Raw genomic sequence first — 11,968 nt, forward strand, 5'->3', positions numbered from 1 at the left:
TTTGTTTTAACAGCGCACAGCATGAAACAAAGCAAAGATGGGAAGTCTTCCCAGCAAAATGACTCCTTCTGCTGAGCTTGCTGTATCTCACTGCCTCTTGGAAATATTTAATTATAGGCTGCAGATTCTGAAGCATTTTCTTCCAATTATTTGGTCTCAGGTCCAATTTCAAAAAACTGGTATTTTATACACCTTCCCAGCGACGATCAATGCAAACGGATCGCTTCATCGATTCCAGTTGGGCAGAAGAACAGAACAGCACCTCACCCGCTGCACCGTAATTCATTACCGGTCTGAAACAGCTGACCCAGGTACACAGCAAACCGTAATAAAATTAAAGGAATGTTGATAAGAGCTGGTATCTTTAAAGCTCTAAAGTGATGCTCTATTTTTACCTTGGTTTTCTACATTGCAAAACGTACAGTCGGTATAAGCTGAAGTGTCCCAAAAAATGAGTTAACAGCTGTGGACCAGGCTCTTCCTCCCCTGCCCCGGCGGTGGCTTGTCTCAGCCTCTCCTGCCGAGAGCTCCCAGACCACGGCCAGCCCAGCACTCGCCTCCGAAGGGCGTTATCGGCACCACGCTTGCAGAAGGGACTCGGCTGCTGAGCTAAGGAACATCTCTTTCTCAGGAAGCGTAGGAGAAGTTCATTCCCCTGGGATGTAGCTGTGTCTGTGGTTAGACCCGAGGAGGCTGCTGGTGGTGCAGGACAGCCAACGTCTGCCTGTCTGACACAGCGAAGCGCACAGCGATGCTCTGCTAGCAAAGACGCAGCTGCCTCCAGGAGCCTCAGATTTTCAAAGGCCAAACAGATACACGTACCTGAATGAATGAAAAAGATCTGAACACCAAAATCCCCGCGGCAGCATCCCTCGCACCCCTCCTTTCCCCTCCCAGAGGCACCGTGGCACAACTCGAGCTGAAGTATCCATGAGTTATTATGAGAACAGATGAACTTGTTCATCCCCCAAATGTTTGTCGTTCTTTTTAATAAAAAAACCCTTCACCTAAGCCAGAGTTCTGGCTTGAAAATTATTTACATTTCCTGAAATGTATGGAAACTCAGGAAGAGCTGGCCAGCAGATCCCCGCTGTAAGGTACAGACACAACCTGAAGGCGCAGTTGCCACCTGAATACAAAGACCTATTTATTTCGAGAGGGCAGACATACACCAGGAATGGTCTCTGCTGCAGGCTGAGAGCCCTCCCGCCTTCTGTCTCTTTCTAAGCTACGCTTCTTTACATAAGCGGTGCATGCTTTTATAGACCTGACTCACAAACCTCCCCACCTCAGTAATATTTTAAAGTAAATTTAGCACTGGTGATACATGCCTGACCTAGAGGGAACTCCATTTATAGCACAGCAGGGAAATATCCACGTATGTCCCCTTCTGCACTTGGCCTCTCCAGTCGGGTGTTTCTCTTGCTTCAAGGAGACGGGCTGACGAAGTCCAAGTGTCGGTTCAGCCTCCCCGCTACGCTGCAGGGGGGGGGACACTCACGGGCGCTCCCGCTTGTTCAGCACCATGACACAGGTACCCACCAGACTCCAGTGGCGACAAGGTCCTTGCGTGGTCCAGTTACTCTTTAATGTCATAAACGATGGTTTGTGTGTGAAGAGCTGGACCTGCCAGGGACACCTGATCAGCACTTTCACAGCTGCTCGCAATTTCTTTCTACACCTGCAATATCCCTGAGCACCCTGCAGAGTTTTAAGAAAAGGTTCCCTTAAAAAAATCTGACGTTTCAGCAGCATTTCACCCTGAAAGAAGCCAGCTCGGCGCAGGTCTGAAGTCAGATGGATCTGTGGCAGATGACACATACGTGTACCAGCAAACATCTGAAGAAAGTTTCCACTGTACAGCTAGCAGCTCGACGGGACTTTGCAACCTGCAGCAAGGAGCTGCTAGTTCTTTTCAGTGCATCTTTAGAAAGGCAAAAGATGAAGAATACTGTCCCCGCTTCCAAGAACCTCACATCAGGCAGAGGGGTATGGGCAAGGAAGATAAGAAAAGAGACAAAACGACATCTGAAGGGACTAAAGCCTACCTGTTTACACCATTTGTGGAAGAGCAAGCTGTGCTCGTGCACCAAAGCGCTTATCAGTGAATTTTCAGCTAGAGCTCTAGGTGTGGCTTTGATCGCTAAGTTTCAAGTTGCTCTGGGACAGCCTTCCTGGACTTCAAAGGAAGGACAGATTTTTAAGAGAAATGAAAATTATGAGACCAAAATTAAATCCATGTGTTTGAAATATCTAGATGAAGCCCAACACCGAGGAAGTAAGGGAGGAGAACCTGACGGGCAGTGCAGCGAGCAGACAAAGAAAGGTAAAGCAAGACAAGATGCAAGACCTAAACGGACACAATCGCAGAAGACCTCTCAAAATCACACCACTGCCTGACAGAGGATTCACAGGGCGTGAAAAGGCAACCAGAAAGTAATCCGCAATGAGAGAATTGCCAATGCTGTTTCAAAGGCGGAGGGACTTTGATTACAGCCAGACTCGTCCTGCTTTACTAGCAGCGCTATCAAAACTGGGTTAACAAAGCCTCAGGGTCCCATTAAGAACAAAGAGCAAGGAGGGCTGGAACGACAGGGACGGATTAAGCAAGGCATGAGCAGCAGCTCCGTTACATGCTTGTAACCGTCTCAAACAGCCTGCAAAGAAGGGGGAAGACGAAGGCAACCGCAGGCTCCCTGTGTTTAATGAGCACATCCCAGACGCTAAGGCACAGTCACCGGCAGCACAGCTTTTGTACCCGAAGACCCGTTTTCGGATAAAGGGCTGGCATTCAGAAAGTGTAAATACCTGCTGTAAACATTGAGATTTTCTATTAAAACATTCAAAAATCAAGTCCACACAGCAGTGCATCTCCCACCTTCAGTGAAACGCATAAAACAAAGGCACTCCTGTCTCTCTCCCCATGAATTTCTAATGGAGCGCTCAGCTCCCTTTCAGCAGTAAATCTGCTCATGGAATTGCACCAGGACTAAAGGAGCGGAGCACGGCTCATCCATAATGCACGAACACCCACTGCGCCTGAGCTTGTCAGGAAGGACAGCAGTTTTCAATATGAACAACAGTATTCTGGGAGGCGGATGGTTAAAAATATCTATCTTACGCCTGTGTCACTATAAATTATTGACTGTACAGGGAGTTGGAAAAAAGGATTCAGCTCCATTAATAATTTATTTTCTAATCCAAAAGAAGATGGAATTTTATGCACCACTTATTACCACCGCCCCAACTGGAAAAACTAACTGCACTTCCCACCATCTGAAACCAGAATTGCCTCTCCATTTTCAAAACGTTTTTTGAAGTTTCTTCTCTAACTTGAAACATAGAGTCAAAGCCTTCCCTTGAGAAAGCATACGGTCATTCCTGAATATTCAGTAGGCACGTTAAGGATACAGAAATCCATCTCCACTTCAAAGCAGCATTACAGACACAGCACGACAGCTCTGAAATGAACTACCTCTCTTCGCTCCGAGCCTTACACAAATAGCCAGGTATCACACCGCCAGGCAGATTTTCTTGTTTGAGAAAATAAATTTGAGTGGCATTGAAAGATTTAGCACCAATCGCAAAAACACCAGATACCGATGGGTCCTTCAGGCACGACGCTGCCTGGTTTGAACACCTGAGGATGGAGGTGGTCCAGACTGCAGCATTGCTAGAAAACGATGGAACTTCACGGAGAGAGGTTTTACGATTGCCCGTACCATGTTCAAAGTATTGGCTTATTTTTGGCGTTTGTGTTGTGATTGCAGAAGTCGGGGCGGGGGGGAACATACCAAACTACTGAGAAGTGTATTAAAAAAGGGGGGTGGCACCTTATGCTGCGAAGGCTCTTCAGATCAACATCAGCTTTGGTGTGCATTTGGGAATTAAATGTTTTATACTATGGATATATAGAAAACTTTTTAAAGCTTACCCGTAAAGAAAACCATCCTTGTTCCATCTGTCAAAGGACAGCAATAAGTCATGACTATATTCAGACCCTTCCAGTGCGGCGGGTGCCTGAAACAGAAGGGGAGAGAGGGAGTCCAGTCCAGGTCTGCACACGCAGGCAGGAGGAACACATCCCGCCAAACCGAGCACTTTGGGTCAGGAAACGCTCCATCACATCTGATATTTGGTACAAAAACGGAAAACAAACTAATTCGCATGTTCAGTGACAATCCCAAACCGGAGAGATGAATCTTCTCTGCATCCTCCCTGAAATTTAGGTAGGCAAAGATTGTCATGGGGAAAGAACCAAAGCACCTTGCTTAGAATTCTAATTTATTATTAAATTACATATCAAAGCTTTTTTCTTCCCATACATACAGAGAATGCACAATAGGTGAGAACAAAAATAATTACAGTTACAATAAAATAAGTTTCAAGAAGCTGTATGAAAAGCAAAAAACCAGAAAGTGCAATCAGAAACTCATTTACAAGGGTCTGGACTGGGGTATTTTGTGAGAAAGGGTTTTTTTTTTTGTCTTGAGAGAATGTTTATTCAAACTGCTTTCCTCACTCAGTAGTAGACAGATCAACAACCGCTTACGTATTTGGAACTGAAAGCATCACACTGGTTTCAACATCTCTCAACAGGAGAGATACAGGGCACCAAGAGGACTTGCAGATGTCACCTAGAATATGGCTCAGTTTTGTCTCGGCCTGTCTTTCGCTGTAGTCTCCTGTACTGCATATTGCTCAATAGGACCCCTGCTCTGGAGGGTTTCATAATCCGGTTCTGTTATAAGGAGTTTCGGAATTATTTCCTCCTTCATAAGTGATACAGCTGTTACCTCTCCTTCCTCTTTCAAATGAAAGCTTTGGGAAAAAAAAAGTAAAAATAGGAAAAGGTTATGGATCAAGTGATCTTGGGAAACAAGCTGCTAGAGTTAAAAGAGTCCCAACTCAATGAGTTACACAGTCAGAAGTGGTGGACTAGACTTTGCTCCCTGAGTAGCACTTTTGGGGGAGCTTCAGGAACGTAGCTCCTCAGAGGACACAGCCCTGGAGGACAAGCTGTCGACAATTTATCTGAAACTTTCACATCACCTCAAAATCCACTTTTGCTCTTTCGTTTTCAACATCCAGCGAGGAACTGATCCTTTCTTCTCACAGTAATCTTAAGACTGTCCAAAAGAAAGGACTTCTAAAACTACAAGTGAAAAATTCTAGTTGATTATTCAGTGTAATGAATCCAGCAAAAAAAACTTACGTATCCAAAACCTCCTGAAATCAATATTGGTTAATAAAAAGCGCTGTGCCTTCCCTGGAAGGGCAAACTCTCGTATTACCAGAAGCACCACACTGCTTGGTCCCAGAGACGTACAGGACAGCCAAGCCCTGCCTCCACCCGTGCTTCGGCACACTGCCGTGAAGGGCTGGGGGTAAGTTACGGCTGGGGTCTGGGCTTCGGCCACACCAACACTCACTATTGACTGAACACGCAGTACTGGGTGTTGCCCGAGTGCCGTTCCTCTGCGCTAGCAACCAGCGCTTGAAGATCAGATAAACATGTAAAAATAGTCTAAAAAGCAAGGATAAAAATATTCGCGTCCCTGTGAAGCGCGGCATCAAAAGTTACCAATACGATCCCTTACGTTCTAATGCAGAGCTGAGGAGTTGTTGGACAGGTTTAAAATAGGTGCTGGTGGACTGGCAAGAAAAAAAAGCAGAAATTTAAAAAGTCGGGGTGGGGGGAGGAAGCAGAAATGTGCCCTCTAGAAATATTATGGATTTTCTCACTTCATTTCAATGGCTGAGCAATAATTTTCTTAGCGCAATTCTATTTGGTTGAGTTACAAAACTGCAACTTTGCCAGCAATTGCAGAAATGAGAATTCTTTAACCACATTGTTTTCCTTAGAGCAAGAGGAACCACACAATGAAAAACGTAGAGAACATACTTAGCAACAGGAGACATACAAACCTATATTTTGGGGTTTGAGATTAAATGCTACAAGCCACTGTTTTAATTTACGGTCCATCGCCCTAACTATAGGTCCATGTATTAGAGATGTTCAGGAGAATTAGCAAGTCTTTCCCCTCAGCTGTATGCAAGCACGCCCTTCAATGAGAGCAGGCGTTCTGCATTGCTCTCTGCTAGAGGACTACAAGGAGATGATGAAGGGGAGACTACAAGGTTAATTAAATGCATTTTTCAACACAAAACTATCTCAAAACCAACACAAATAAAAACCTTGGAGGGGCTGCCAACAGCAAAACCATTTCCAGTAAAGCTTTATCAGAGATAATTCAGCATATTTCCGTTATTTTATACTAAAATATATCAGTTCCTCCATAACATTTTCATAACATGAAAAATCAATTATGTTTACATATTTATTATAATCTACATATTTTCCATAGCAGCTTCTTCACACAGTAAGATTAAATATATGCACCAAATAATCAATTAAGTCCAGTAAAAAGACTGGTTATAAGATTAAATAAGTGAATTTATTTACGGTACTGCAGATCTCATATTGCCAACTATATAGCAACCAAATCCTACAAATCCTAAACAGAAGCATGACTGCTGATCAGGGTCCCTTGGGGGGGGGTGTGTGGAATCAAAGAAAAAGCATGGGGGAGAAGAGGTTTGATCTCCCAACACACAGATTCATTAACAAACCTCCTTTATCCATCAAGGTTTTTCATAAACCCCTTTAACGAACATTTCATTTCAAACCAGGAACATTCCCAAATCAACCAAATAATCACCCTTTATTTAAAATACAAGCCCCGCAGTTTTACACGTATTAATTCCAAATGCTTCCTAATCCCAACGACAAGATGACTAGAAGCCTTTGTTGACTTTTTAGCACAAAGTTATTAGTCTGCAAATAAGCCTTCAAATCCATACAAACATTTTAGGCGCAACAGTGTGGTTTTGCACACTACACAGGCACAAGTCTCTACTCCCTCCAACAGGTACTTCACAGACACTATAAAAAGCAGTAAAAAATTGCGTCCGTCCCGCTAGACTTTGTTCCAGAAGAGAACCTGGAGACTATCTGACATTTGTGGGTAATGGCATACACCAAATCTGTTAGAAGCACTGTAAATTGAATGTGAAAAGAGTTAATCAAGTTCTTGGAAGGATATTTCAGTGCCTCAGTTTGGATTTATTTGGTTATGATATCACAGATGGAAAAATCTGTAATTTGTTAATCGGCAATATCGAAGCCATTCCTGATGTCAGCTTTGTTGAGAGACGCAAACACAACAGGATTCACATTGCATGTCTGGACAAAAATTTTTTTTCCCCCCAGATAATGGTAAATAATACTTGTTTCACTATCCATACATTCAACTCTTTACTATGAGGAGTTATGTCCAAAAATTTTGCACGCAGATACATTTGCCTCAGGTATAACCATCATAATTTTAATTTCCAATTGACAGTTTAGATTATATCCTACTTACAGTGTAAAAATATTAATGCTATTAGAATAACTTTATCTAAATTACAATATAGACTTTTCAAACTGCTTATCATGTCTTTATAAAGACCTTTATGATGCCAGCCAAAATCAAAGTATTTACACCCAAAAGACTACTTTTAGGTGAACTCATGTTTGGTCACTTTTCAGATGACTGAACACTATAGTAAACAGCTGCTAGGACACTGTGCTCCCTTTTTACAAAGGGGGACTTGTTAGTCCCTTTAAAGCCACAAGAAACCTTACAAATCTTCCTCAGAGGGTAGTTTATTCATATTCTGTGCAAAAAGTGAACTGATCTTTTTTTTTTTTTTTTTTTTTTTACTTTGAGGAATTTGTGTGAAGCACAGTTTTCACAGCACAAATTATGCAGAAATAACTAGTATCTCAACCATGAGTTAAAAAGAATTACAGAACATGTATTTAGTAGTAAAGCAACCTGACGGCTTAAAGCTGCAATATGCTTCTCAGAGGGCAAAAGTGGTCAGCACTGTGCTTGGCCTACAGGGGAAACAGGCTTCCTGCAGAGTTTCCACCCAAGGCAAGCGTAACAATCTTTTTCCACTTACCAGCCAACAACAGACCTCCCCAGCGCTGCTGGGCACAGAAACTGTTCTACTGGTTCTGGTAAGTGTCCCATATTTACTTACCTTGCAGTGAGAAAGGGAATTAAAGACAAACAAATCCCACAAAATTTAACCAAAGGAAGATGTACGGCAGGGAAGGAGAAACACTGCAGCTTCAACCCAAACCCAGTGTCGCAGTCTACCATCATAAGCTCTAGACATCATGCTGATACTCCCAGCCATAACGAGCAGGCTGTTTGAAGTCTGTTGCTTCCCCCACTCCCTTTTCCTTGACTGGGGGGGGAGGGATGGTGGTGATGAGTTTAGCAGAGTCCATGGGGCAACATCCATCAATGAAAAGCGTATAGCAGCAGTAAGATGGTACAGATGCCAATAATGCCACCCAAGATGAAAGAATCTCGTCGTTTCCGAAGGTTGATCCTTTGAATCAGGCTGTTCACTGCTGGAAACCGATCTTTAAGGAGTCTGAGTCAAGGTCATATCAGCAAACAGGATCTTCACTAACAAGCCCCAAATTCTGTATCTGGAAATCCCAATACTGCAAGAGATGCAGAACTACTCCCGAGATGGAAAAACCAGATGCAGTAAAAAACCTGCTGGACAGTCAGCAGGATTACAACTGTACTTCGCTAATTACAGACAATCAGAGAAAAGAGAAAACAGAACAGCTTAGAGTTCACATTTACAAAGAATTCATCACCTGATCGTCTAAATTACCAGCGTTTGATATACTTTAATCTCCAATATGGGAGGCTTAGTTACTTTTAATAATTGTGTTTAAATGAGAATGAAAAAAAATGGGGCAGTTATATAAAACATCTGTGGAATTTATTTAATGGAATTCTGTTACTGGCGAAGGGAACAACCAAAGGCATTTGACTGAGAAAATCATGCACGTTGCATGACTACGCACTGTTCAGGTATAGCACGTAAGGAAGAACTCCTCCTACTTATAAAGATGTAAATCTATCTTTTAACGTACAAAATACAATTGCCAACAAGATAATAAGTTTCAGAGCTTCATGTCTTTGGAACCAAGAATCTTTTAAGGCCAAAGCTTATTGAATTTTTTTTGTTCTTGCCAGTTGCTAAGAACTGTAATGAAATTTATGGGTTACCAAGATACATCTCTTCAGGATGTAATCTGTCTAATCAAATGATGCTAATGATGTTCTTTGGGCCCTTATGACAGAAAGGAAGGAATAAGTGGGAAAACGACAAACATGCATGACTTGACAGTCCGGCACATTCTTTAGCCATGAGCACAGAATACGAGGAGAAACCAGCCAACCAAAATCTTAACATCTACAAGACTGTGACAGACAAGAGGATACTCAGGTCATGAATACTCTTAGCTGTAAACCATAACAAGCAGCAATGTATGCCAAGCTGCAGCAATGTATGCCAAGCTTCAGCTCTGTACAGTCTTGAAAGCAAAAAGCAAGAAGTAAAATGAAATTATACTTTTACAAAAATGTATAGCAGGGAAGGCCATAAAATGCTGTTGCAGATCTCTACCTGAAAATTAAGCTGCATTGATTTACATGCAGTATTCAAATTTGAGTAAAAACAACTTATTCACTCCATTCATCATTGAGATGCTTCAAGTCAGATTATCAAGTGAGACTGGTTAAAAAATGGTCTGTCAGTCACTAACGACAATACCACTACAGGTTACACAGCCATTGACATCACAAGGCATTTTGATCCCCAAATGACAGAGTGAAAAACTGTACTATACCTTTTCTTATGCACTGGCAACACAACTTTTTAGGAAAGGATACTAGCCAAGGTATTCATCTTGCTTTGTATTGACTTCAACATCCCTCTCTGCGAAGTCATATTTTCTTTAGTTGCCATGGCAATGCTGGAGAAAGAAAAAAAAAAGAGTGGATCAAGTTGTTGGTGCTAAGAATAATCTACAGCTAAAGCAAGAGGAAAGCAAGCAGGCAACACCTCTTTAGAGAACAATGAATGAGGTGAAGCAATATGAATGAAACCACATTTCCTCCATTAATCTCTACCCTTTACACTTAAATGATTTATCTTTTTATATAAGCCATTAACAATTGAAAACACTGCGATTTCTTGAAATAGGCAGGGGTTTGGCATGTCTCCCCCAGCCCCAGCAAAAAACGGTACTACGTTACAAGCAAACCTAAAGGTACTCTTCTGGCGTAAGTTTTAAATTTAGAAGTTTAACCACAGAAGCCCCGTACTTACTTTCACTCTAGAGAGCACATGAAACTTCTTGTCTGCCATCAGGATATGATGGCTACAGAAGCGTTAAGTAAATAAGAGCTGACTCACAATTAAAAATTAATTTGCAAAGCAAACGTGCTGGTTGAGAGGAGACAAAAGTGCTGTTTGAGACCTGACACAGCTCACAGAGCTTTACACAGAAGGTTTCTGGACAATCAAGCTGGGACATACAGTCACCAGGTCTTTGAAGACATTTAAACACAACAAGGCGTTGAGATCTACTTTGACTCAGGATTAACACTGTCCTCTGACTCCAGATAAGTGGGCAAAGCTTGGATTCTCCTGCATTAACGTCTCTTCCCAGCAAGCCCCACCTGACTGTTTTCCGTAAGCTGGGGTTGAGGGAGCTGGTGTATAATGAAATCCTATCAAATGATGCTTCCATCACAGCACAGATAAAACACATTTTTGAGCTTTGGTCCTAATTAAGAATATCATTCATGGACACGCAAGTTTTCATACTCTGTTTCTTTACTAATACATGGTCCAGCTGTATGTACTTTATCCAAATATAAGGACACAATACAGGTGAATATAAAACAGAATTTCCCATTTCAAATTTAATACATTCTGGAAGTTGGAAAAAAGCAACTGTGCTCTTAAAAATAAGACATTTAAATGAAGATTTTAAAGAACTACTCAGCTGACAGACATTTTTCTCTACCTTAAGTTTCTCTTCAGCTTGTAAAACAAAAAGTTATAGGGTGGAAAATGAAAGGGTAGGCTACTACTTGTAGCCCCAGGTAGTATTTCATGTAGCTACTTCGAATGCAATAGCTTTGTCAAGACAAACTGCACAGACTAATTTACACCTAGAGAAACAGTATATAAAAGTTTAGGTTCTGGAGATACGGTGCTTAAGAAGGAACAGTATGACAATACTGCTCTCCTTGGCTGGCATGCATTTTAAAAATAAACGAAGTAGGACATAAATACAGCATGGCTGGATAACTCAGAAAATGACACCTATATTGCTGTTGACTATATCTACGTGAATAACAACGATTAAAACAAATTCTTGGACAAGTTTGTGAGCCTTAAATATGGAGGGAAAGTGTTCTGGGAGAATGAAAGTTAAGCAGAACAACACAATACAACAGATATAAATATGAGAAAAGGGAACTAAAGCCATAATTTCAGAGGAGAACAAACAGATAAGAAAATGCAAAATGCTTCTTTTACCCAATACAGACATCCAAATTTTCAAGAGCATTTTATGCTTGCTCACACTCAGTGTCTGTATACAAACGCGATACAAAAATCACACTAACGTGAGCATTATTTCTAAGGAGGGGCAGGTACAAAGCACCGAAACACACAGTGCAAGCCTAACATTATTCTCAAGTTCTGCAATATAAATTGGACTCTGCATTTTACATAAAGCCTTAATATTTACTGCTGAACTCTCTGAATGCACTTGCGCAATACATCTGGTTCTCAAGCACTGTTCTGTACTGAATTCATCTGCGTTTCAGGGCTTTGGGCTTATCTTTCTCTAACAGTTAAAATGTTGCTACATCATTTGTCCAGATATCAGTACTAAAGTACTTGGGTTGACCTGGCATTTCAGTACTGGAAGGTGATAAAAAAAAAAAAAGGACCTTTATCCACCTTAGTGTATCTTTCCAGGTAAATCTGGTAGGAAAAGTCACACACAAATTATATTTGTACAGTT

At 41.7% G+C, this 11,968-nt stretch overlaps 1 protein-coding gene across 1 annotated transcript in view; it reads right to left on the reverse strand.

The window, feature by feature from the left end:
- Positions 1-7,371: 7,371 nt before the first annotated feature.
- Positions 7,372-11,968, reverse strand: part of GOSR1 (golgi SNAP receptor complex member 1) — a gene marked incomplete at its 5' end in the record, with an annotated part of 31,978 nt that continues 27,381 nt past the window's right edge. Inside the window, 2 exons of the mRNA XM_009328663.1 lie at positions 7,372-8,485; positions 9,816-9,898. Coding sequence (XP_009326938.1) covers positions 8,361-8,485; positions 9,816-9,898 — 208 coding nt within the window. The remainder of the gene's footprint in view (positions 8,486-9,815; positions 9,899-11,968) is intronic.

The sequence above is a fragment of the Pygoscelis adeliae genome, unplaced genomic scaffold (genome assembly GCF_000699105.1).
Source record: "Pygoscelis adeliae isolate BGI_AS28 unplaced genomic scaffold, ASM69910v1 Scaffold347, whole genome shotgun sequence".
NCBI classification, from domain to species: domain Eukaryota; kingdom Metazoa; phylum Chordata; class Aves; order Sphenisciformes; family Spheniscidae; genus Pygoscelis; species Pygoscelis adeliae.